Source organism: Rhipicephalus microplus, chromosome 2, assembly GCF_043290135.1.
Source record: "Rhipicephalus microplus isolate Deutch F79 chromosome 2, USDA_Rmic, whole genome shotgun sequence".
Lineage (NCBI taxonomy): Eukaryota > Metazoa > Arthropoda > Arachnida > Ixodida > Ixodidae > Rhipicephalus > Rhipicephalus microplus.
The window spans coordinates 206,710,868-206,738,493 of NC_134701.1; the positions used below are offsets into that span (position 1 = coordinate 206,710,868).

At 48.5% G+C, this 27,626-nt stretch overlaps 1 protein-coding gene across 1 annotated transcript in view; it reads right to left on the reverse strand.

The window, feature by feature from the left end:
• Nucleotides 1-4,232: 4,232 nt before the first annotated feature.
• Nucleotides 4,233-27,626, reverse strand: part of LOC142793538 (phospholipid-transporting ATPase ABCA3-like) — a 50,326-nt gene continuing 26,932 nt past the window's right edge. The window contains exons 16-26 of the mRNA XM_075885787.1: nucleotides 19,997-20,233; nucleotides 17,139-17,355; nucleotides 14,885-15,010; nucleotides 14,141-14,304; nucleotides 12,165-12,285; nucleotides 11,171-11,421; nucleotides 9,297-9,512; nucleotides 8,418-8,599; nucleotides 7,087-7,260; nucleotides 5,700-5,842; nucleotides 4,233-4,549 (exon numbers count right to left, since the gene is read on the reverse strand). Coding sequence (XP_075741902.1) covers nucleotides 4,233-4,549; nucleotides 5,700-5,842; nucleotides 7,087-7,260; nucleotides 8,418-8,599; nucleotides 9,297-9,512; nucleotides 11,171-11,421; nucleotides 12,165-12,285; nucleotides 14,141-14,304; nucleotides 14,885-15,010; nucleotides 17,139-17,355; nucleotides 19,997-20,233 — 2,148 coding nt within the window. The remainder of the gene's footprint in view (nucleotides 4,550-5,699; nucleotides 5,843-7,086; nucleotides 7,261-8,417; nucleotides 8,600-9,296; nucleotides 9,513-11,170; nucleotides 11,422-12,164; nucleotides 12,286-14,140; nucleotides 14,305-14,884; nucleotides 15,011-17,138; nucleotides 17,356-19,996; nucleotides 20,234-27,626) is intronic.

Below are 27,626 nucleotides of genomic sequence, written 5' to 3' on the forward strand. Positions count from 1 at the left end.
ATCGCTACATAGAACAAGAAAAACTATTCCCCTCCACCATGTACGACTTCCGAGCGGGACTCTCCGCTCAGGATGTCATGCTGCAGCTTAAGGAGGACGTGCTAAATCCTACTTTTCCACACATCACCAGAGCCATCCTTGCATTGGACCTGAATAGGGCTTTTGATAATGTTTCTCACTCCTCGATTTTACAATCTCTTAGTGAACTAAACGTAGGCTCTCGCACGCACAGGTATGTCTCTGCCTTTCTCAGCAATAAATTCGTCTGCCTACAGTTGGGCACTTTCAAAACCGATCCCTTCATGCTAGGTAGCAAGGGAACGCCCCAGGGATCTGTTTTGTCCCCGTTCCTTTTTAACTTTACTCTCATACCGCTAGCGCGGGAACTTGCCAAACTTTCTTCCATCAATCACTCCTTGTACGCGGATGACATCAGCATCTGGGTCAATACTGGCAACCATGGCGAAATCGAAGCGAAGCTTCAGTTGGCCGCTGACATTGTTGTTAAACACGCCAACAGTATTGGGCTCACATGCTCGGCGGCTAAATCGGAACTCCTAGCAATTGACTTTAAAAAGCAAGATACATGTCACATTCAAGTCATGCTTGATGACGCCCCTATTCGCAGGGTCAATAAAATCAATATTTTAGGCCTTATTATTTCCGACAATGGCTCGAACGCTGACACCATAAAGTTAATCCGCACCTCAGTTCAAAATACAGCTTCCCTCATTAAGCGCATATCCAATCGCCATCGCGGCATGAGGGAAGCAGACACACGCCGCCTCATACAGGCCTTTTGCCTGTGCAGAATTACCTATTCTATCCCCTACCTCTACTCTCACTTACGGAGACCGAGCAACTTAACAGACTCATTCGTAATGCCTATAAAACTGCGCTCCGTCTCCCTAAATCAACAGCCACGGATAAACTACTTCAACTTGGGGTGCACAACACTCTGGGAGAGCTTGTAGAGGCGCATCTTTTCAGCCAATATCAAAGACTATCACTCTCAGAAACAGGACAGGTACTTTTGCGCCGACTTGGAATCAACGTTCCTGGTCACACCACGGCCACGCACGCAGTTCCCGTCACTGTTAGCAGTAACCTATTAATCCCGCCACTCCCCAAAAAGACTCACCCAGAACATAATCGGGCGCGACGGGAAGCTCGAGCCAAGTCCCTTCAGAAGCGCTTCCCTCCTAATTCTCCCGCAGTCTATGTAGACGCGGCCGAATATGTAGATCATCGAGCTTTCGCGGTAGCCGTCGTAGATGGATTTCAAAAACTGGTCGCTAGTGCGCCCCTTCCAAATTCGACAGAATCCCTCGAAGCAGAGGAGGCGGCAATTGCTTTAGCCATTGTTCACTCCTCCGCTGAGTATATTTTTTCTGATTCAAAAAACTGCAATTCGTAATTTCGCCACTTTCCGAATTCATTCTCCGGCTGCTAAAATTCTTGAATCATCTCTTCCGCCTGATCGCCTCATCACCCTCCTCTGGGTCCCTGCGCACTGTGGACACCCAGGCAACACGGCTGCTCACACCCAAGCCCGAGCACTCGCCAACCGGGCTCACAGCGACCTGCCTTCGCTTCGAAGTACTAGGGATCGACTCCTCAGCTATCACGACATCACGCTATTTTACCGAAATTCCCGCCTAACGTATCCCCCGCCACATAAATCTCTCTCTAGAAGTGATCAAGCTTTGTGGCGCAGACTTCAAACGGCCACAGTAACGACTCCTTTTCTTCTCTCCCGTTTTACACATGGCGAAACCTCGCCTCATTGCAACTTATGTCCTAGCACCAGAGCCGACTTCCAGCACATATACTGAATTGTCCAAACAAACCCAAGCCTCCGTGGCAAGGGTCAGAACACCAGAAGCGATGGGAGGCTGCTCTGCGCAGCTCGCAACCGGGTTAACAGCTCCGGACAGTGAGCTGGGCCAGAAGGGTCACCGAAGCACAGCAGTGTCCGGCCACCTAGAGCGGCCCGAGGGCTCGTCGTCATCCTGATTCTACTTCCTCAACCACACACCCCCTCAAATGATTCCTTCGTGAATCAATAAAGCTGATTACCTACCTACCTAGCTACCAATTAGTCCATAACTGTAGCCATAGCTCTTCCTACCGCAATTTGAGCTGCCTGCGCGATATTAGTATCCTGACATGAATGACGTGCTGTAACGCCAGCATAGCCATGGGCTCTTTAACAGCTGTGATGGCTTCCTTTCTAGAGCATCTCCTTTTGTCTAGGATTTCTAGAATTTGTACTTCTTCATGGCGCATTGGACACTCTGCGAAATCAGCTGCATGATGTCCACTACACAAATTAAACAATACAAGTGATCTTGGGCCTTACAATCTTGATATGAGTGGCGTTCACCACATCTACGACATTGACCATTTGATTGGCAGCCACGAGAGCTATGTCCAAACCTGCAGCATTTGTGAAATTGCAATGGGCGGGAAGCTGACTGATCTACCCTAAATACTAATGGCCATGCTTTCATTTCTGAAGGGCACGAAGTACCTGCAAAAGTCGCAATCACCGACTCTGTGAGATGTCGTTTGTTGTCTACCAGTCGATTGCACCGGTAAACTGCAACCACACGTGCCACCGACAGCTTCTTGAGCGTCTCTGCAGGGGTTTGGTGTGCGTCAACCCCACGCACAATGCATTTAGTGCATGCGGGATGTTGCGGTATATACGCACTTACCGGGATCGAAGCAAAGGAAGAACATTTAAGAAGATCCTTTAGACATTGCTGATCTGGTGTTCGACCAGATCAGCAATGCCACAATGCCACCGCTACCAAACTGCCGTACGTCGGTTATGCTCTGGTAGTTTGGGGTCACGGCGTGGAGATGTTCTTGTGTCGCCTTAGGGTTGTTCAGCTTAATGAAATTTCCTCCCAAAAGTACCAGAGCTCACGCCACTGTGGAGAAACAAGTCAAGAGGTAAGTCATCATTATGTAGTGAGGCCTTCCACTGGGAACGATCCTGACCCGGAGAATTCATCGACATCCGTACAGCCTCAAGACTGGATCAAGAAAACAAAAATAATCCTGCATGAAATAATGAAAAAGACTCCAAATACTAGGCAAAAAACTACCCGGTACTTAGATCCTCAACCAGCACCGAGAACCACCTAACCAGATCGAACGCCACTTGCAGACAAGAGCCATGTCCACAAGCAAGCAAGAGCGCGAAGAGGTTGATCTTTACCAGCAATGGCCCTCAATCACCGTCTTCTTGTGAAAAATATATTTCTCGCTTGGCCCAGTGCCGTCAGCGCGCTCATATGAACACGGAAGCTACGCAACAAGCAAGGAAGGCCGTCTACGAGACCTCTCATCGTGTGGTGTCATTCCGACCGGGTGACGAGGTGCTGATATTGAGACCAATTCACACACCTGGTCTGTGCGACAAGTTGCAGCCTCTATTATCGATCCATATGTAGTTTTAGAGCAGAATTCACCTGTCGACTATCGTGTGACGACTCTTTTAGTGCCAAGTGACCACCGTTACCGCAGCACCAAAATTGCACACGTTTCCCGCATGAAGATTTTCGCACGACGTTCCTCGTCATCTTGACTACCCACCCTCAGCGGCCAGGCTGGCCGCTTCCACGTGAAGGAATTAGTGTAGGCATCCATTATGCGCGTCATCCTCATCTGGACAACAGTCAATCATCATCACCTGTTCTGGCTGACAGTCATCATCGTCTTTGAACGTGTGCTTCATCTTCGGGTCCGTTGCGCTGGTTCGTTCCTGAGTTCCGGGCCAATAAACCTCGTTACAACCGAGTCTTCATAATACATTCACATTACCACGTTAGAAGCGAAGGTAAACAATTGTACCCTGGGAACATAGCAAAAGAAGCAACGATTAACATCGTCTAGTAGCCTATAAAAGAGCGTATGTGTCGCAGTGTACGTGAAACATGACAAAGTAGCTACGTACGAATAAACAAAATGAGCAGAACAAATAATTCACTGACGCGTGCAGGCCGCTGTTTCTCGCCGCATCTCGCTGGACACTTGCAGAGGACAGAACACGTAGTTTTACGCAAATCATTTACTTTTTTATCTCTCGAATCAAAACGGCTTTGAAATTAACAATAAATCGTTCGACAATGATGCGCCCGATCAAGCGCGAGCCTCGCCACACGGCCTCTGCCTCTACTGCGAGGCAAACATGTGGCATGCATCGTCGGCGAGGCGCCACCCTAGACCTGGGCCGGACTGGGACACTTCGACGACGGTGGCGTGTGTGCGGGTGCTAACGCGGGCGAAATCGCGGGCGTAGATGCGGGAATGGGTGCGGGCGTCTGCTTGTGCTTCGTGAAGTGCCTGAAGACCTCGGTGAGGCTCACGTCGCTAACCAGGTACTCGTGGATGAGCTCCTCGGCACGCAGCTCTTTCATGCCGATGAAAAGCTCGTGCCACGGCCGCGCCGGAACGTGGAAGCGGAGCAGCGCTCCGGCTTGCCTCCGCCGCAGGTGACAGCCTGGGAAGCGGGACTCCATGGCCTCGAGCAGGGGACCTGCGCTGTTTATTCGCGTCTCAAGTTGCACGATTGTCTACGCTGCAGATGACGTTGAATAAATGGTAAACACTGTCCTCTACCGGCAGTTTTCAGAGGTATCATCTTTCGGTACACATTGTCTGGATTTGCCAGTGAGCATAATACTCAGAGAAGTGCGGCGCAGGTCGCGATGTAACGACGGAGTAAAAGCATCCCTGACTATAATCAATGAAGAATACGGCTGATGTGCGATGCCATTGAGATCTGCAGAGTTGGAATTGATTGGTCAAGCGGCAAGCTATTGCAACATTGTGACGACTGTCAAATAAGGAAAGCAAAACTAATGCACTACTTTCGGTTACATCAAGTCACATGTTCAAGTCTCCATAGCACCGACTATACAAACTCCTTGATAGCTAGCTTCTCCGCAGTATCGGCACGCCGGTTATAATAGGAAGTGTGCCTTGACGAGTAGCCTCCCTACACGTACGCCTAAAAACCTAGCTTATCGGCAATACTGGCGCACCTTGTAGAAAGGCTGCTTTGGCCAAAAGGACGCTGTAAATTCAAAATTGTGTTCGGCAAAAATCTGAGGCAATTCGACGGACCACGTGAAGTCTTTTTTTAGCACGTGTTATATCCTAGGGTCCACCGATGCTTCAACCACGGATTTCTGTCACGGAAGTGACGAAAAAATACGCGCGATCAGAAGAAAGAAGTTCCATCTTCGGGAGTTTAACCATTGACCTTTCAGTCCACGGCGATTGTTGCCGAGACCTTGTAGTAAACAAAACATTTTCACGCAGTTGCGAGCACTAGACGGCGTTATATAGGATCGCCACTTGTTATCGTATGAGTTGCCCCCATATCAGAAACATATCACGTTTTGTAAGAAGTGTGGACATTCTCAATACACTAGATATATTAACACACTTGTTTATGCAAGAACTCGGAATGAGTGTATCCCAGCACACTTGTCTCATTATTACCGATTCATAACGCTGTTTTACATACGAACGCGTATGTTCAACGTGTCGAATATGAACCGTGGAGGACAATGCCCCTATGGTTGACTCAAGTGCGATTATAAAGATATTAGGAGCGAGTATTTTTACGCAGAGCAATTTCTTCAGAATCACTCGCAAAGAGAAACACTGATACCACGCACGAGGGTCTGGCGATGCGCTGCGCGCCAGCACGGTGGCTCCGTGTCCGATGCTCTCCTTGAGTTGCTGCGTGGAGCCGAGGCAGGCGAATCGGCCGTCGGACAGAATGCCCACGCGCGAACACAGGGCCTCGCACTCGCGCATGCTGCAAGGAAGCGAGTCCCGATCACCAAGTTTGCATGGTAATGTAATATAAAATTCCCAAATAGTCACTACCGGAAACTCTGGTGCTGCGATCGTTCAGCCATCATGGAAATCTTGTGTAGAGCACGGATTTGCCTACTGTTTGTGCTCACGGCTTTCAGCGCACTTGTTCACTGTTTTGTTTTGGCGTTTATTTCGGTTTATAAAAAGGTCATAACGAACTTCATGAGGCAACTTGAAATGGGGAGCCTGAGAGGTCAAAGCGGGGAAGCGGAACTGGTGAACGTTTGCTGAACTTCGTCTCGCGACAAAGAGGCTGCAGGTGACGTGTAGCGAAACGGACCAGAAAGAACAAAGCTTTTAGAGAAATCCGTGCACTAGCAATGATTTCATTCCGGCTGAGGCGCCATGCTTTGCTGCGCCCATAGGCAATGGCACCAGAATTTTCTTTGGTAAATATTGAAGGATACAATGTGCAATATGCCACTCCATGCAAATTTTGTTTCGATAGAGTGACCACAACATTTGAAATTAGCAACTACCTTGAAGGTCTGTCCTAGCAAACTACTTGCGTGAAGCTGATCATCTTGACCTGTAGCTTGGATCATCCAGTCATTTAAACTGTTCAGAATAAAAAATGAAGTTTGAAGCTTGAAGTTTAATTTAGGCAATAGGAGAAGTGGTACAATAAAAAGCCTGTCAACTGCGATTTTTATAGGTCAAATTTAGGTTTTCCCTTGCTGTACATCTCAGAGAATCGCATATTGCGGACTCGAGAAGTCAAAGTAAGACATCTGGCTGTTTTTAAGAAACAACATAACAGTGGCAATCAATCCATTTTATTAACATGGTGCAAAAAGAAACTACATTGTGCCTTTTAAACGAAGGCTTATCAGATTTCACTAATTTTCACACGCTGATGTACAGTGATTCTTAGTGTGTTACTGCACCATAAACTTCCTCTACAACTTTGATAAAAAGGTGATCAGTAGTACCTCTACAAGACCAGACAGATGGCTTACCTAAAAAAGACGAGCCAAATTAAACCGTATCTATAACACAAAGACTCGAAAAGAACAGCAGAAAGGCGATAAATCTATACAAAAGCCTCATACACTTTCCTGCTCACTGCAGGTTTTGAGGAGTCTAGTCACATACGCCTCAATTGCCTCTCGTAAAGTCAGCAATGTTTTGAATTATAGATAACACAGCCTCAATACGCGAGATCCTAATGCGACTCCATACCAATGTGATGACAGGAGGATAGCGAGCTCGAGGTGCTGTTTGGCGGCGATCAGTATGCGCCAGATGCGCCTTCTCGCCGGAGGGTCCACGGCAGCCGTCGGCTCGTCGAGCAGCACCACGTTCGGGTTGCCAACAAATGCGACGGCTAGCGAGAGCTTACGCCGAGTGCCGCCACTGCATGCACGCGCCAGACCCCTTGAGCGTCCGTCGTAAGTATCAAGCGTGTTCGTGCAATCCTGTACACTTGTCGGTGATTGAAACTCGCGAGAGCGAATGGCCGCTGGCGGTTGGAGTGTGAGCGTTAGTGACGCATCGTTACATCCTTTGAGGCCGTTCAGTCTGTGGTGCTTGAGGGCGACGGTGGAGTGCTCCTTGACAAGACCCCAAAAACACGTTACACGCTGCGTGAAACGGCTGGAGCTGGTATACATGCGCTAGGGAAGGCCGAAACGCTCGGCCGGTGTCACTGAGGACCACAGACTGAACGAATTTCTACTGAATGCAGTCATCAAGAGTCACGAACGGCTTCGCCCTCACCACCAGCAGCACTGCGCCCCGAGTATGGCGTTTTAATCGCCGAACGCTGTAGAAGAAACGCACGATGACCTTCCGAATAAAACCTCGTGCTCCCGCCAACCAACAGAAGCGCTTTTATAGAAAGAAACAATGCACGAAATCATCCTATACAGCTTTCTCGTGAGAACGCTGGCTCCTCACCGACACTTCCCTAGCTGCATCATGGATGTTCATTTCCGGCTCCACATCTCTGTAGTCGTCTCGCAAGAGGAATCCTCGACTCCGGGGCGCGTGTGCGTCGCACTACAGTGGTCGTCTCCTTCTTCGCGTCACGTATTTTCTACGCCCACATAATAAACTAGGGCAAATGTTTCATGCGTTTTTTGAAAGTCTGTGTTTCAGTGTACCAGGATCTTTAGTTGTCTTCTAAATAACAACTATTGCTCTCGTTGAAAGAACAAAAATACCAACCTGCTACTTTCTTAAGTCCTAGACAGAGCGCAGAAGCACTATGCCACTTAGACAGTATATATGAACCATGGCAGCAGAGTATGAGAATTCAGTATAAATCTTTCACGGTACTTCAGCTCGAAGATAATACCAGAAAGCGCATTGTAACGTTCTCACAGCTTATTACAGCTCTCAGGGTCAGCTCCTCTCAATGCTAACTTTTTAATATGCAGCATCGACCTCGATACACGAGAATCGTAGTCTGCAGATCTTAGGGTATGCCCCTATGAAGTTAAATGCTGCGCGCAGAGCATTCAAACGAGGCGAGCCACCCGAGTATACACGCGCGCGCCTCGCATCTGTACGTGCCGACGGTGAAGTCTGCGTACACGGCCATGTCGACGAACTCCAGCGTCTGGTGAATGACGTCCGGCACGCTCTGCTCGCGAATTCCGCGTAGCCTTGCAAACAGCGCCAGCATTTCGCGGCCTGTCAGCAGATCAAGGGCCACGTCTGCCTGCGGGCAGTAGCCAATGCGTGCCTGGTACTGCGGAAATTATTGAAAGAAGGGGCTCTGGGATTCAGCGTTGTGGGTTTGGCATAATTACTAGACAAACACACCACTTTCAGGAAGGGAAGCTCTACCCATTTCAAGCACCCCCTGCATAAATTTAGTAATCCCCACGAGCATTGCAGGAGGAAGGGCGACATGTTTTGAAGCTACAAGACAGGCCTAGATATCCTAATGTATCACATTTGATGAAGCAGTGCAAACGTTAGACAGTAAGATTACATGAGCATTGCTTTTGCTTGCTCGTCGCCATAAAGCCCTTTTGCAATGTACCACTTTGCTGCTGCTGACTGCAGAATAACCTTAGCAGCCACTTTCAGGAATACATAGGAAAACATTTCACGCATGCGAAGTTATGTTACGCGCTGTAGAGGTCATTAAGAAAGAAACACCGAGCTTAGAAAAGGCTCGAAAGGTAGAAGGATAGCCGAGAATAGAAACATCTCCGAAATAGCAGATCAAGCAGTAAACAGGATTGTAGTAGAAGTGCAAAAATTGGGTGAGCTGGTAGCAGTCAATGTGCACAAAATACAGAGAAGAAGTGAAGTGGGAAAGCCTTTTGTTCCTTTTACTGTGCCCCTGTCTTTTTTGCGCGCTGAAATTGCACAATTAACTACCGACAGGAGCCGCAACGTGGTTGGCTCGGTCGCACAACAAGCGTCAAGCAGCTTGCCTTGTTTCTCTTGGTCACCAGGTCGGTGTCGCCGATGAACGCGTTTCCAGCGGTGGGCGTCAGATCGCCAGTGAGCATGCGAAACGTAGTGGTCTTTCCCGCGCCGTTCATGCCCAGTAACCCGAAGCACTCGTGCCTTCGGAGAGCGAACGACAGGCCGTGCACCGCCTTCATGGTGCCGTAGCTCTTGCTCAGGTTGCTTACCAGGAGCGCTGCCTGCACCGTAGCATAAGCAGAGAAGGCAATCCGTTTCAATATACTGCACTAAAAATCATCTGCTGCAGCCTCACTTCCCTTCACCTTATTCGTTCCGGTGTTTTAACGGACCGTACGTCGTCAATATTTCTGATAGCGTGGCCTGCCAAGGTCCGTTTTTAGATGCGAAGCAGCTCTTTGACTAGCCTGTGTAACGCTGTCCCTCCGTATACCCCCACTGCGCATGCTCGCGTCGCGCCGAAGGTGTTAGAGCGGTGCCAAGTAGTCAAGTCGCCGCTGTGAGTTGGCGTCTCTCTCCTTCACCCACAGCAACCACTCCACCCGCTCCCAACACATTCTCTCTCGCTTCACCCTCTCTGCCACCCACAACGCTTGACTGCACTTCGAGTACATGTAAGAATCAGGACTACACAGATACACAATTTTGAATGTACACAATTGGTTGCATTTTGAAGAGAAAGCACCACCAGCGAAAAAAGAATAAATATTATTAAGGTTTAACGTCTCAGAACGACCATATGATTATGAGACGCCGTAGTGAATGGCTCCAGCAATTTCTTTAACGAGAATCGAAGCAAAAGTACACGCGCCTCAAGCATTTTCGCCTCCACCGAAAATGCAACCACCGTAGCCTGGATTCGATGCCGCGACCTGCGGGTGAGCACCATGACCAGTGTGGCGGGTATCAGGAGAAAAAAGCGGAATGATAGAGTGTTACTCGAAACTCCATGGTAATCTATTCCGTGAGGCACTGTGCATTTATTTGTCGTAAGTTTCGGAAATCTCGTAATTTATACCAAAATTGTGCACGAAGTTTGCTTAGTTGCTAATGTACTAAAGACTTACTCTTGTAAAGTCAGTCTGTTCTAGCAATCAAAGCAGTTAAACAAACGAAGAATTTGCCTACCATCGGTAGAAGAGACAGATAGAATACATATACAAGCTAGGATGAGAACCTAGCTTAAAATTGGTTAAACTGAGTGTACAGTTGGCAAAAGTTTTATGATCGCTTTTGCGGGCCTGTAGGTTGACCAGGAATTTTCCTGTCTAGAGACGGCTTAGTGCTCTCTCATAGTAGAGTACGAAGTGCTCTAAATTGTTAAATACGTTTTGAAATCAGGCTATGGTCAAAGACGTGTAAATTCGGTTTTGTATAGGAACGACTAACTGCTCTCCCATAGTTGAGTACAAATTACTCGAAATAGTTTAACATTTTTAAAACACCATTTGCTCTATTTTCTCCCTTTGCAATGCTTTTGTTGTAACGACATCGGGAACTCGGGAACGCCGTAATTTTTGTGAAGTAAGCCTCTTCAAGTGTGAAGCCCACGGGACTGCTTTATGCTCTCTCATAGTAGAGTACCTAATACTCCAAATCGTTAACCAGTTTTTCTAAACAACTACATACTGCCTGGTGGATTCTTGTCCCAATTCATAGAAACTGGGACAGCTTATTGTTCTCCTGTTACAGTAGAGTACGTCCCACTCTCAATCGTCGAACAGTTCTCCTAAACACATAACCAAGACAGCTAATGGCTCTACCGTAGAGTTTTTGTTCGTGTGCAAGTTACACATACAATAAAACTTGCCTGTATTCCTTTCGCCCAGGAGTAGTTTGAATGTATACACCTATCACGAGATTTCGCTGGCGCACTTGCCTGCTCGACGCGGCCATCGGCAATGAGCTTGCGCACGTGCGTCCGTTCCTCGATGACGCCGAGGTGCTCGGCAGGGGGCGCCACGCGCGACCGACGCCGGGTGCGAGCCACGTATCCCGGGCCGGAGTCGAGCGCCGTGACGAAGGCGAGCAGCGCGATGCCCACGAGCAGCATGAGCAGCACTTCTCGGCCGCCGCTCATCTTCTCCCACGTCAGGCAACCCTTGGCCAGGGCGCATTCGCGACATTTCTCTGCGCCAACGTGCGTCAGCCATTAAGCACCTCGCAGCTGCCACAGAGCGCTAAAAACGCCCCCATTCAGCACACCCTAGCTGGTTGTCCGATGACAAAAAAAAAAGAATATCGCTGCAAATATTACAGACTGAAGCATCTCTTTGCTGTCAATCGGTGACTCGGGCAGACGGTCCTCAGTAGCGTCAGGAGCCCACAACTGGCCGCATTAATCGAAACGCATGTACCTACAATGTCAGCAAGTTCTGAAGACACGTTATTAAAATTATAGTTGTCGATGTTCGCAGTGGAACAGGAACAACTAAAGTGGTGCGTGTGCGGATGTCTAATTTAGGAATGCATTCAACGCCCCTTACGGTCTCTAGTAGGTGTCCACAAAACGAGCGAAAAAATTGATCACCACACCGATATTAGAAATAGCTGTTAAAACTTTCCAATAGTTATTAAACGTCGCGGTCCTCGCATTTAAAGAAGAGACACTGTGTGCGTGAATGTATAACTTATCATTACGGGCTATGTTTTGTGACAGTGCACTAGATTACCTCGCCACAGTACACTGTGCATGTTCAAGGCACAAAATTTTTGTAATGTGGTAATAGTAGTTTTTAAAAAGAATGATCATTAGCCTCCAGTTTATCCCAGTTTATAAGGATTTTTTTTTTGCTCAAGGCGCAATCGGGCAAATAAAGCAATAAAGAATGACATCTGTAATGTTTCTACAAAAATAAATTAAGGGAACATACCAGGGCAACATTCGATGAAGCGATTAAGGTGGTTCGGTATCGATTCAAGCCCAAAGTTCTGGCAAAATACCAGCCGGTCGAACGTGGACATGTAGCGGCACATCACCCTCTCCTGTGCAATCTGCGAAATAACGTAAGAAATCTTACTTATACGTTTGTCTACCAGCAAGATAACTTAGGGGGAAATGCGAGTTGAAAAACGCACTTTTTTACTCCAGAATGACATATTTTTCGTTATTATTTGCTTTCGCAAGTTTAGTTCTTCTACTTTCACGACAAAAAACTGAAGATTGTAACTAAACTTGAAGTAGTCTTAATCGCTTCTAAAGAGCTCAAGGTGGCTACTAATATATAATAAGATAATTGTCTAGAGTTCCCTGGAAGTTGTCATCTGGCTGCTTGCCATTGCATTTCACATGAGGAACTCAGCAAACCCACATTCTCAATATAACCACCAATCTTTAGCTTTTGATGGAAAACATTATCATAAAAAAGAAACATATCTCTTCCGCATAGATGAGCTTTCACTCATACCTTTTAAATGCGTTTTTCTCGAGATTCATTTTCGGACAACTTCTTGTGTGTGAACATCAGGTTTTTGGTGCTTCTGATAGTCCGATAAGAATAAAGTTACGGCCCCCTATTTCCTAACATGTGAAGGGTGCAAGTAGTTCCCTGAAAACTTGATATCACCAGTATAATTATTATGAACCCAAAGCAATTAGGTTGGGCGGAGAATTCTAAGAATTGTCTCACTACAACGTTTCTTGTTTCTTGAAATGTCCTAATGTACTTTCTAGATAATTGCTTGCATTTTACAGTTAATTTAGCGCAGTATAAGGTGTTAATGGCTCAGAATCGTAAAAAATTATTGGCATAAAATATTTTTCAAAAATTAATTCTTTAAATTCTCAAAAAATAATTCTCAAAAATAATTATTTCTCAAAAATTCACAATGCCAAGTACGTCTAAGTACATTAGCCGATCACCTTTTAACGGACATTATGGTAACCCGTCGCGCCTTTGTCCTGCTGTCAGCCCCCCGCTGTTTTAGTGAGCCGGGGATGCGTTTGACTATAGGTGCTAGAAAAGCGTTAAGAAGAGCATGGCTGCTGAAAACGACCATTAGCCAATGAGATTCGTCGGTGGCACTTCAATGTTTGTCTGCACTTCAGAGGGGAAATAATTGAGGGACCTAAGATACTACGCAAGGGAAGCCAGTCCAATCGCTGTAAGCTGGTAGAGCTCCTTATTGCTACAACGCGTCACACAGAAGCGCAGATAAAGGATGACACATCCATGTGTAGCACGTGTTTGGAAACAAAGACCTCTAAACCATGCCGATTTTTACACAAATTAACAGCGACGTAGACCAAGAGAGCTTCCAGAGCGAAAGGCCTAGAGCTATCGTGCAAAAGCTGACTGAAAGGAGAGTGTCCAAACGTGCGTGTTTACGCCAGAAAATTTGCTTAGCGTCCATCTTTAAATTCATGCTTTTTTTTTCAACGTACCAAAACCATGACATGATTATGAGACGCGCCCTATACGTAGCCGAAGGCGCCGAAATATTACCAACACTTAGGGCTCTTTTAGGTACACCGACATTACGCAGAACACAGGCCTCTGGAACAGGCCTCTGGAGCACCGCAACTACTGAGCCACCCCACCAGAGGGCCATAAAACTGGAGTTTAGCCTCACACAGCCAGCGCAGGCCTATGTGGGATGTTAACATCGTCAGGTGTGATTTACGCGGTAGTTCTTCGGTTCCGAAAATAATAGATAATTTATTCAAGTGCCTGTTATAATTACAAATATGACTGCAACGCATGTAAAGCATAATACAAAACTAACGAAAACCCGAAATGTGCCTGCTGTATTCACATGCCCTGAAGTCCCATTTGTATTGAATAACTAGCCTGTAACCACACTTTGCTTGTTAACATGTGAATTACGCTCCTCTATACTGCGAGTGCACCTGGAGACAGTTGGAGATGCCCCAAGTAAGGGCGAAGCTGGGAATAGTCCTGAATATCCACAAGGCGCCGTCCAGGTACGGCGTCTCTTGGGTGATATTCTCCCAATGTCCCGTCAGCTGGGGCAGCACGTAGAGCAGGGACATGCTCGTTTTCAGGACGATGCCTGCACGCATAAGTCAATGACGCGCTCAATGTATTACTCATACATTATGTGTATTGACCATACATTATTCTGATACCAAATGAAGAACTATTTTTCTGCCTTTTCTCTTAATTGTTCAACTCCAACGCACACACACACACACACACATACACAAAAATCAGAACCTTTGCACTACAGTAAAGATGAAAGCCAGCGAACCTGCGCTCTCGGCGAGTCTACAGGGAATACTGCTGTTGTGAATTCTTACACTATCATTATTGTCCATAAAGCTAACATTGCGCACTCAAAGGTCTCAGTGCTTCTCTTGCGCATGGCGCATATTATCTCGTTCACGGTTGTTTTCAAATTAAATCCTGAATGTTTAACGTCATTCAGCCATACAGTCCGAATTCGCTTGGATTGGATGGCCTGCAAGCCATCTTAGATTATGCATACTCGTGAAAAATTGTTCCAACAGCCTAGTAAACGCTATGCAGTATTTATCGACCACAGTTGAGTCCTACCTTTGAAGTATAATACGTGACATCAAACCGTCTATGGGCGTCACGTTACATAAGGTGGGTACAATAATGTCTCGTACCGGCTACGATGCTGACGCTGGCAACGGCCACATATCCTGTCGACGGCTGGTCGCAGACCAGCGATGCGACGTAGGCGACCGGTATCGAGGCCCACCCGTAGCTCAGCATTATTGTATAGACGGAAGCTGAAAACAGGAGAAATAAAAAGTAACCGTGAACTGCTGTCAAAGTTATAAACAAAGATATATTGATGACAATATTTTTGTACTGCATGAAAGACTTACATTCATACAAATATCGAACAAAGAACTTGGAAATGACTCCTCTCTATAGCGATAGTCGTAACAAAAAAGTAGTCGCCGACGGCGGTAGCTTAACACGTAAGGTGTCGCGCTGTTGAGATCAAGGGCGGGGGTTCGATTGCCAGCCATGTTGGCCGCATTTCGATGGGGCAAAACGCAAAGCACACCAGTGGACCTACAGTTAGGTGCACGTTTGAGAACCCCAGGTGGCCGAAATTACTCCAAAGCAAGCGAGCACGCATTCCTGATAATCGTATCGTGATTTGGACACATAAAACCCGAAGAGGTATAACAAATGATTGGCCAAAATACCTACTCCTATGTCCAGCATTCAGCATGAAAGGTCCTTAAGTTATTCAACTAAAGCTGTTGTGACGTAGAAAAAATGGTGCGTTAACTGCAAAGAGCTCTTACAAAACATAAGTTTTTTGAACATGGTCAAACCTTTTCAGCAACCTGTAGGAGCCGGTGCACTTCCGAGCCATGTCAACGCTTTTAAGGGTGCGCTCTTGTGAATACTTAAGGCAAGAGTCGATGACTTCGTGGAACGCACTGCGCCTCGAGGTACAGGACAGCTTCTCGTGACTGAGCGTCACGCACAGGTCACACACACAAAAAAAAGTGGAACTTACTCAGACTAAGTCACACAATATATATTGCGCTGTCGACTCACTCACACTCAGACTACCCGAAATTTCCTTAGCCGGACTCACTTAGAATTGCGAAAATTTTATTCAACTGGACTCACTCAGGCTTGAACTCACAATCACGAAACTTTTATTGAACCGGACTGAGTCAGACTCAAGATCACTGCTCTCTATGAGTGTGTCAGTCGACTGAAGAGTAAATTCGCCAACCTCACGTGGACCAGTTGTGAAGAGGAAACCAGCAGAGTGAAAATGGGGCGCTTGCTTAATCACACAACCACTTGAATCTAGGTGCTTTACGTTTGAAAGTAAAAAAAAAATTGTGAAGGCACGTTGTGGTTCGCGAACTGTGCCGACGACCGTCCTCTATGGGGAAACACCAAAGACCATTTGATGACCTATAACGAAATTACCAAGGCCTCCTACCTGGCCCGCTGAACCTTTCCTCCACCCAGCGAGAAGCTGAACAGGATGCAGGCAGCGGCCCTACGACAGCTGCAGACGCACACGTATCCCAACTCATCGCTGTTTGTTTAAGAGGCTATACCCCAATATATATCCGACGACTATATGCAAGATAAGCCATATTGAGGTTGCCACATTAAATCACATGCTCTAGGACTGGGCCAGAAATCCGCAAAGTGCTGAATCCGGAACCCTTCCGCCGCGGTTGGCTGCTGCCCTGTGCAGGCACAGCCTCTGTGATTAACTCTGGGCCGTCCAGCAGGCCCGCGATGCGGCGGTCAGGCAAGGTCTGGACGTCCTCACAGGGGAGACCCAAGGCCCGGTCGGCTAAAGCTCTGCCGGACTTCCAATAAAGTTGTTACCAACCAACCATCGTCATGGTGGGGCCCTCCTGCTTAATTTAGAACAGCTATGTTTTTTTACGAGTTTTTAAGTTTGTGCTCACGGGAGCTCGTCTATTTTGCACCTATTTAAATACAATCAGCGTGAACTGGATTCGCACACGCGCCCTCGTTTTTAGCAATGCTCCTAGAAGCTAAGCCAGGGAAGCGGTAAATAAAAATATAACATTCAGGGTTACACGCAAGCTAGTGTGTTTTCACGTAGTTGTGACGGTGAAGAAGAGGGCAGTTCGACTTATAGAAATTCTTTATTGGGCCAACCCGTGCTCAGAAAGATAGGTACCACTCGTATGTAGAGGCGAGTAACACTGACAACACAATTAACGATTGTGACGACTACGATTGGTTATCATGGAAATAATATCGACCACTTGTGTCGTACGCGCAACATTATTAGAACAGTATAGAACTAGGCTTTGCCCTGGTTATTGGCCGCTCGATTTGTGGAGTACGAACCCGAACAGTACATGCGCACGGATGCAACACGTGCATACGCACCGAGCGTGTAGGTGTCCGAGTACAGTCGGTGCCAGTCGAGCAGCGCTAGAGGCAGGAGCAGCACCAGGGAGCAGACCGCGTGCAGCGCCAGGTCCACGATGAAGGACGATACCCAGAAGGGAAGTGCGCCCGCGCCGGCCAGAAGCTGACACAGCTTCACGTTCTGGACTAGCTCCTGTGGGGGCGCGCGACGAGCCCGACCGAACCCGTTAGCTTCCTAAGAATTCAACCTCGGTGACTTAAGTAGCCAAAGTTTTCATTCGTTTGTGACCTTTGTCATCGGCCCGCAACGATCGCTATATCCTTGTTTAGCACACGAAAGAACAAAACAAAACACAAAGAAGTAAGACGGTCTAATCACTGAAAACGTACTAGGTACTGCACTGTGGGAGAGTAGAGCCATCCCGTGGACCTCACACTTGATGAGTGTGAAATATAGGTAGCCTTGCAGAAGAGGACATGTGTTTAGAAAAAGTGGTTAACCATCAGAGTACTATAGGTAGTCTACTATAGGAGAGCATGAAGCGGTCCCGGGGGCCATCCTATACGATGGTATGTTCTTCGAAGAACTATTTGGAACTGTGTTTACAAATATGTTTAACGATTTAGAGTACTTAGCACTTAACTATGGGAGAGCACTGAGACGTCCCGCTAAAAGTCAGACTGCTTCCCCATCCACAAGATATTCGCCAACAGCTTTAAGGACGATGGCAGCAACATGACGTAAGCATTGTGAAAAGAAGCGGCCCTCAAATGTTCGCTGGTCACATTCCTGATTGTAGGCGCCGTGTTCCAATATTTCTCGCTCTTTCCATTGCGAGTTTTCAGCAATCAGCCATTTTTAATATTGCAGTCATATTTTTGATCGAAGTCACTTAATTCACATTGCCATATTTCATTCTTGTCTACAAATGAACGCACGAACTCTCCTCGCGTGGTGAAATAAAAATGTTGCGCCACTAAGCACGTGAGTAAAGGTAAGAAAAGTAAACATTACGTATTGAGAAAGCAAAAAAAATGGCAGCATATCCACGGGGTGAATGATGGAGAGTGGGGCAAAGCATCCGTCCGTCCATTCGTTTTTGCTTCCGTGCGTCCATTCATGCGTCCATCTATGTGATTATCCATGCACCCATCCGCCCGTCCATGCTGCCGTGCGTCCATCCCTGTGTTCGTCCCTGCATCCGCCCCTGTGTCTGTCCATGCATCCATCCGTCCGCGCAGCCATCCGTGCGTCCGTCCATGCATCCGTCTGTGTGTCCATTCGCCCTTCTAGTCAACACTCCAAGTACCACCATCTCGCCACTTTTCATCATATATTCCCCATATAGAAGCACCGGCATCCAGCGGACATTCCAACGACTAAACAAGAGGTGGCACACGCACACTTTCTTGCGGCTTGCGCTTCGTGTCTACTTGCCACCTTTAACCACCTCGAGTTCATGGTATAAATAGTTCACTGTATTCATGGCATTGTGCCTCAACGCTCGCTAAACCTTTCTAAAACCAAGGAGGTTACGCCCAGTGAGTATAACGTAGCAACCCTTTCTTCTCAGATAGTGCTCAATATAGTTGCCAATGGCTGCTAATGGGGAACGAGAGACAGGAGGATTCGGCTTTTAGTTAACGCGCACGCTGCGAATTTTTTAATTGTTCAACAACGCACAGGAGAAATCTCCCACCAGCACCACCTTGCAGGTCAAAGCGTAAGACATGTTACGTACTACGACGAGGGACGAACGGGTGCCGCTCTAAGGAGCTTCGCCCCTCAAAAAAAAAGGAGTGGTGTGTCTCAAAACCACCGTACGATTTCGAGGGACGACGCAGTGGAGGGCCATGGAAATTTCGACTAACATCCCACAGTACACGGGTCTCCACCATGTCGCCTACATCGAAATGAAACCACCGCGGCCGGATCGAATCCGCGACCATCAGGTCAGCAGCGGAGCATCCTAGCCACTGATCCACTGAGGCGTACGAAATAGAAAGGAAAAAAGAAAGAAGAAAAAAGTGCCACACTTCAAGATTCGCTTGCTCCATTTTCCCGATAGAGAAGGGGTTTCTGCATGTTTTATATGCTCCGACAGAAAAAACAAATCGCAGCATATCCACGGAGTGCATGATAATGAGTGGGGCGAAGCGTCAATCGGTCCGTTCGTTCTTGCTTCCGTCTATCCGTGCGTCCGTTCGCACGACCGTCCGTTCGTGCGCCCGTCAGTGCATCTGTCGTTCCGTCCGTCCGTCCACCCGTCTGTCCATCTAGTGAACACTCCAAGCACCGCCATCTCGCATCTTTTCATCATATATTCAGCGTATAGAAGTACCGCCACCGAGCGGATATTCCAACGACTAAACGAGAGGTGGCACTCGCGCGAAGCCTGCGCTTCGTACCTACTTCCAACCTTTCACCGCCTCAAGTTCATGGTATATACTAGATCAATGCATTCATGGCACTGCGGCCCAACGCTCGCTAAACCTTTCTAAAACCAAGGAGGTTGCGCCCAGCGAGCATAACCTAGCAACCCTTTCTTCTCAGATAGTGCTCAAAGTGCGTCCTTCAGGTACCAGTTTATTTAGTAAGCATCATATTCAAGGCAAATTTTATTGGAGATTAAGTCACCAATACTCGTCTCTGTAAGTTATTTCGCCAGAATTTACTATCTTTTTAATTATGATTAACGTGCGCGGGCTTCCTCCTCAGTTGAAAACGGTGCGCGCGTGGCGCTCCTCTAGTGCGGTCGTGAATCGTGGAAGTGGCTTCCTGCTTCTACTACGACGGCTACTACATACATCACGGACGCACGACCCACGGCATAGGGACTTCGCCCCCGAAAGAGCAACATGCAATGCACACACACCTGTATGGGAAAGAGGACGTAGGTAGCGGCGAGAAAGGCGAGCCCGACCGGAATGAAGACGCCGCACATGATGCGCGTGGCCAACACAATCATGGGGTCCGGCTCGGGACTCGGGTGCTCCTTCGGCAGCGGGTGGTTGACGACGCGCACCTTCCAGCCCGGCAGAAAAGCCTGCGTGGCTGCCGTCAGCGACACCACGGCCGAGTGGGGAGAGTACGCGCTGTGCCATGCGGTCACCTGTAGCGAATGCGTTGTTATATATACGAAGACGACGTTATACTGCTCTATGATTTATTCTGTTCATGTGCATGTCAAGTATCTTTCTTTTTCTGTTTGTGTATATAGGTATGTCATTTCTCTTGCCTTTGGCTTGTAATAATGCTCGCTATATTTACGTGCTCTTGTTAGGTATTTATTTACTTCTTTATTTATTATCTATTTTGTATTCATGTAGTTCGCTTTATCACCCTGTTATTGCTGTCACAGGGTGAATGGTGCTTAGTGCAGTGGTAGGTACTGCAGCATTCCTTGCCGTCTCCCCACTTTTGGGTATTTTAGAAATGCGGTCTAAAATAAACACTGACTGACTGATTGATTGATACAATGCAGTGCTTTCTCCACGTGTTAGGATTCGGACAAAAAGCTGGGCAGACTGTCACTATTGTAACGACATAACATTCATTGAATAATTTGGTAGAGTGTCTTTGAAATGTTGTGGTTAAACTGTCGCATTCGTTATTACTGTCATGTGCCTCTTTGTTTCATTTATTTCCACCTGTTATGTGCATCGCAGTCTTTATTACCGTGCCAATTTGAATATTTATGCGTTTTGTATCATGTTTATGTGAGCTGCGCCTGATTCGCAGCTTTTTTTCTCCCCAATTTCACACCACAGTTTTTATTTTCTCTGCACAATGTAAACAATGCAAAAATTGTGGTTAAAGCATGTCACAGGTCTTGTTAATTAGGGAGGCGATCACCGGGCTAATTCCAAGGGCCGAAGTATCGGTCCCCCGAACCGCACCACGAAAGCGTGGACAATTTAGAAGTGGTTCTTTTTGGCACGCCAGCGGACGCCGGCTGTGGCCTAAAGAACAAGTCAGAGCCGAGAGTTGATAAACAAACAAAATTATATTCTCAATAATGGCAGATCAAAAAACAATACACAAGTATGCTCACTCCACAATATCTGAGTACATTATTGTCACGTCGCTCCAGGGGATGTCGACAAGGTCTATTGATGTCCGAGCAACAGGGCTCTAACCAAGCGCGCCGGTTGGGCTTGTCTTCTAGAGCGGGGGTTCACGCGCACTTCTTTCTTCTTCGTGGTGTGTGCCTTCACCTTGGCATACGACCCACTACTAGAAGCAGGTGGCAATATTCCTCCTCAACAAAAAAAAGAAAGAGCATCGTCCCGATGCTGTAAAGTTATTGAAAAAAAACCATAACAAAGTAGGTTAAACAATGAAAAAGGGCACCAATAATCAAATGTTAGACGCGATAAGTTCACCAATGATGAGGCAATTGTCGGAGCACAAATAGAAAAAACACAGGAAAAGTGGTCTTTTAGGAACGCGCAAAATAGGGCTTCATGCGCACCACGTGAACTATGTCAGAGGTCGGTTGTTTTCGTTGTGCCCATCGTGACGACGTAGCGTCCGGAACCACTTCGTAGTTTACGTCGCTCACGCGGCGTAATACTTTATACGGACCAAAGTATCTGCTCAGCAACTTTTCGGAGAGGCCACGGCGTCGAACAGGGGTCCAAACCCAAACTTGGTCTCCCGGACTGTAAGATACGTCATTGTGACGCTTATTGTAACGTCGTGCATCGACCTGTTGCTGCTGACCAATGTGTAGCCGGGCGAGCTGGCGAGTTTCCTCGGCACGCTCGGCAAATTCTTCTGCGTCAGTTGTTAATCGATCAGCGCCTTCATAAGGAAGCATCGCATCCAGCATCGTCTGAACTTCGCGGCCGTAGAGAAGGCGAAACGGTGTAAATCGGGTTGTTTCTTGAACGGCGGTGTTATAAGCGAACGTCACATAAGGCAAAATGCGATCCCATGTTTTGTGTTGGACGTCGATGTACATGGAGATCATGTTTGTGACTGTTTTATTTAGTCGCTCGGTTAAGCCGTTGCTCTGCGGATGGTAAGCAGTCGTCGTTCGATGCCTAGTGTTACTTAGCCGAAAAACTTCATCAATAAGTTGTGCAGTGAACGCTGTTCCTCTGTCGGTTATCACTGTAGATGGAGCACCGTGGCGCAGAACAATGTGGCACATGAACTGTGCTACCTCAGAAGCCGTGGCTCGTGGTATCGCCTGTGTCTCAGCATAGCGGGTCAAATAGTCAGTTGCAACAATGACCCATTTGTTGCCGTCGGACGATAAAGGAAATGGGCCGAGAATGCCCATGCCGACTTGGTCAAATGGCTTGTGGGGTGGATCAATTGGCTGAAGTAATCCAGCCGGCTTGCTTGGTGGCGACTTTCGACGCTGGCATTCACGACAGCTTTTAACGTACTGCTTCACGTTTGCTGAAAGTCCGGGCCAGTAGTACGCCTCACTTACTCTGGCGAGCGTTCGCGAGTAACCTAGATGACCAGATGTGGGTTCATCATGGCACGCGGAGAGGACTTCGTCCCGCATGTCCTTCGGAACGACGAGGAGGTAAGCGCGGCTCGTAGAACGGGCGTTTTTTTTATACAGGACATTACCTCGGAGGCAGAAAGACGTCATGACACGAAATAGATGGCGAGGTATAACGGCGCTATGACCCTCCAGATAGTCGATGAGCGGTCGAATCTCTTCATCCTCTCGCTGGCGTCTGCTCAAGTCAGATGAGCTAAGGGCGCCCAGGAAACAGTCATCGTCGTCTTCTTCTTGATTGACTAAAGGTATGGGTGCACGCGACAGCGTATCAGCGTCTTCATGCTTCTTCCAGACTTATATACGATGGTAACGTCAAATTCCTGTAGACGCAAGCTCCATCGGGCCAGTCGTCCAGAGGGATCACGAATGTTTACCAACCAGCAGAGGGCATGGTGGTCCGTCATTACTTTAAATGGACGACCATAGAGGTACGGGCGAAACTTCGTGATCGCCCACACTACTGCGAGACACTCTTTTTCTGTGGTCGTGTAATTCACCTCGGTACGGGACAGTGAGCGGCTGGCATAGGCAATGACTCGTTCTTTGCCGTGTTGATGCTGGACGAGCACTGCGCCGAGGCCGATGTTACTGGCGTCAGTGTGCACCTCTGTGTCAGCATCATCGTCAAAATGCGCAAGAACAGGGGCTGACTGCATCCGCTGTCGTAGCTCGGAAAAAGCAGCCTGTTGTTCGGTAGCCCATACAAACGGTGTGTCGTCGCGTGTAAGGCGAGTCAAGGGTTCCGCTATCTTCGAAAACCCTCTAATAAATCGTCGATAGTAGGCGCACAAGCCCAGAAAGCGTCGAACAGCCTTTTTGTCTGTAGGATGCGGAAACGCGGCTACAGCGGCAAGTTTGTCGGGGTCGGGTCGAACTCCTTTCGCGTTGACTACATGGCCAAGGAATTTGAGCTCTTCATAACCAAAGTGACACTTCTGCGGTTTGAGTGTAAGATCTGCTGATTGAATAGCCTGTAGCACACTCCTGAGGCGATGAAGATGTTGCTGGAAGGTTTCAGAAAAAACGACAACATCATCAAGGTATACGAGACAAGTTTGCACTTCAGACCAGTAAGCACAGTATCCATCATTCGCTGGAAGGTTGCGGGCGCTGAGCACAAACCAAAAGGAAGGACTCGAAATTCATACAGGCCATCAGGGGTAACAAAGGCCGTTTTCTCGCGATCTCGCTCGTCAACCTCGATCTGCCAGTACCCGCTTTTTAAATCCAAAGAGGAAAAATAGTGGGCGCGGCGTAATCTGTCTAACGAGTCGTCGATGCGTGGCAGCGGGTACACGTCTTTTTTAGTCACGCTGTTCAGCTTCCGGTAATCGACGCAAAAACGTAGCGTTCCGTCTTTCTTCTTGACTAGGACGACCGGAGAGGACCACGCACTGTTGGAAGGCTCGATGATGCCGTCGTCAAGCATTTCTCGAACTTGCGTACGAATGGCTTCTCGTTCCTTCGCTGACACACGGTAAGGCTGTTGGTGTACTGGGCGAGCGTCGTCGTAAGTGATGATTCTGTGCCTAGTGATCGAAGTCTGGCGCACCTCAGAGGAAGCAGCGAAGCATGACTTGAATTCAAGCAAGAGTTTTCGCAGTGCTGTCTGGTTCTCTGGTGTGAGGTTAGAATTAATGTCGATATTGTTTAGAGACGCATCGGCGGCCTCCACTGCGTCCGACGAGAAGCAGATGGGAACGGTACTTAATTCATCTGCAAACGCTAACGAAGTGCCACGAAAAAGGTGTCGGTGTTCGTTGCTGAAATTTGTAACGAGCAGTTGAGATCGGCCATCACGTAGCTGTATGATACTCCTAGCCACACAAACACCTTGAGACAGCAAGTGTTTAAAATTACTTTCCGCAATCGCTTCACCATTTCGCAATCCACAGCATGTGACGTCGACAATAACACTGGCTCTTGGAGGAAGCGTTATACTTTCAGCAGAAACACGAAGAATGTCGGCACGTTGTTGGTCGTCCTGCTTGTCGATTGCTCGGTCGGCTGAGAAGGTGATGCGATTCTCTTGAAGGTCAATGACAGCTCCATACTCCTGCAGGAAGTCAACACCAAGAATAACGTCGCGTGAACATTCACGGAGCACAAGGAAACTTGCTACAAAAGTATAACCGCAGACCCGAACTCTGCTCGTGCAGGTTCCAAGCGGAGAGACGGTGTGGCCACCAGCCGTTCGAATCACAGAGCCATGCCAGGGCGTTATTACCTTCTTTAGTAGTCTGGTCATTTTCCCGCTTAGTATAGAATAGTCAGCCCCGGTATCAACTAAAGCACCTACTGCATAGCCGTCTATCAGCACCGGTATATCCAGAGAAAGCCGCACATATCGCTCAGTCGAATCCACACCCTTTACTGTTAGCGTCTATCGGAGGTCTTCAGCACGTCGACTGCCAGCGACCTCGCCTCCAAGGGTCGCTTGCGTTAGTTTTCCCGGCGGGGACTGGGGGACCGTGCGCCAGCATGGCGCTGTGGCGAAGATGAAAAGCGCCTCGGCGACGGTGAGCGCGGCTGCCGTCCAGAAGGCGGTGGCATGCGCTGTTGAGCCAGGTAGTCCTCAATGTCCCGGGGTCGCTGGCCATACCGAGGAGGCGCTGAATATACTGAAAAGCCGCGCAGCCCGAGGCGCCGGTATGGACACTGGCGGTACAAATGGTCCGCTTCACCGCAGTGGAAGCACAAAGGCCGGCGATCAGGAGTGCGCCAAACATCAGATTTCCGAGGCGAAGCACGTCTGTCGTCAAGGTAGTGCGCTGGTTGTTCCGCAAGATGCACAGGGTTGGCGTAAACGAGGAGTGGGGGCGCGCGTGTGTTCTCGTAGTACCGTAGAGGCTGCGCCGACTGAAGTGAGACTGTAGGAGGTGCCTGAACAAACAGCGGGGAAGAGGAAGCTGGGCGCTTCAAGGCTTCCGCATAAGTCGCACGGTGGTAGTCAGCCGGGGCCGGTGCGGCGTTATCCAGACTCACAGGGTCACGCAGGGCATGATGCAGCTCGTCCTTGACGATACTTGCAATAGAACTCACCGTAGGTAGTGGTGGTGTGGCAGCCTTTTGCAGCTCCTCGCGTACTATAGAGCGGATGAGGTCGCGCAGACACTCGGTGTTGTTCCCAAAAGTCGTGGGAACTTGAGCAGTGGACGTGCTCACTTGCCGGTCATACAGGGTGGATCGATGCTGAAGCATCTTTTCCATCGTGACGGCTTCAGACAAAAACTCGGCGACCGTGCTCGGAGGGCTCCGTACAAGGCCAGCGAAAAGCTGCTACTTAACTCCTCGCATCAGGTGACGCAACTTCTTTTCCTCTGTCATACCTGGATCAGCCCGTCGGAACAGGCGCGTCATGTCTTCCACATATGTCATGACAGTTTCGTTGGGCATCTGGATGCGGGCCTGGATCGCTCGCTCCGCTCGTTCGTGGCGATCAGCACTTCTGTAAGTGTCCAACAGCCGGCGGCGGAATTCGGGCCACGATGTCATCTGTTCCTCGTGATTCATGTACCAGGTACGTGCTCCATCCTCCAAATAGAAGTACACACGCCGTAGTTTTGCCGCGTCGTTCCAGTCGTTCAAAGCAGCCACGCGTTCGAAGTCGACCAACCAGTCCTCGACGTCTTCGAGCTCGGTGCCATGAAACGGTGTCGGAACCTGTGGACTTTCGAGGGTGTACCGAGTCACCGGGGGGTTTCCCGTTCCTGTTAAAGTGGTTTGAACGGACGTGCTCATCATACTGGTGTGAACTGTGGGGTCAGCTTCGGGTGGCAATCCCCTGATCCTGCGGCTTGTCCGATGAACGGGAGTGTGGACTCGCACTGGGCTTGTGGTGCTGCTTCCAGGAGGGGTCTGAAACATCCGTGAGGGGCTACCCAGCACCTCCACCAATTGTCACGTCGCTCCAGGGGATGTCGACAAGGTCTATTGATGTCCGAGCAACAGGGCTCTAACCAAGCGCGCCGGTTGGGCTTGTCTTCTAGAGCGGGGGTTCACGCGCACTTCTTTCTTCTTCGTGGTGTGTGCCTTCACCTTGGCATACGACCCACTACTAGAAGCAGGTGGCAATATGTCACCAATAAAACAACGTACTACACAGTACAATCAGCCACACTCAAAACAACGGACACAGACAACAATACGCACTACAATGCAGTCGCATGCATTGAACAACCAAGACACTTAAAGACTAAAGAGATAGAAAACCTATTCAGTCGAAAGTTCTTGGAAAAAAAGCCGGGATGATAATCTTCCGAGAATCACTCACTCAAAGTCCAGCGTTGTCGTTCCACTGCCCCTGAAGTTTCTCTTCCAGGAAACCTCGCGTCTTCAATCGGCCACTCTCCAAGCTTCAAACTTCTTCGCCGGAAACACGTCGGCTTCACACACGCAGTTGTTGCCACGCGTCTTTGTCCGATAGCGGTAAACACACACACTTGCCTGTAGCTCGAGTCGTCACCCCTCAGGTGGAAATCATCGTCTTCTCCTGTTTTGTCTCTACGGACAAAACCTTCACCGACTACCCGGCGGAATCCCTACGCGCTCTGGCGCTAACTTCCGTCTTCTCCTGATCTCTCATCTCGGCTGCTCAATTAAATACCCTCCGCGCGAGATTCCAGAAAGTTCTCATCAATTCGTCGGCGCGATGCGCAGCGAAGGCTGGGGGAAAGCGCGAGACTGTACGAGGGCCGTCCGCGACGGATGACTCAACCTGGCATAACACGCCCCTTTCCATCTAGAAATTTCGAGTGCTTGCTCGGCCGCCGATGTGGGGTGAGGAGGTTCGTCGGCGAAGCCACGCTTCCGAGGGGAGAAGCGCACACCCGGGGAGCCTTGGATGTTTGTCTTTTTTTATCGTCGACCTCGCGGCGTCACTTTGGCGGTTCGTCTCGGAAATTTGGTGGCGCGCACTTTTTGAGCGCTCGTTCTGTGACACTGCCCCCCACTTTAACAATATTATCTCATAATATTC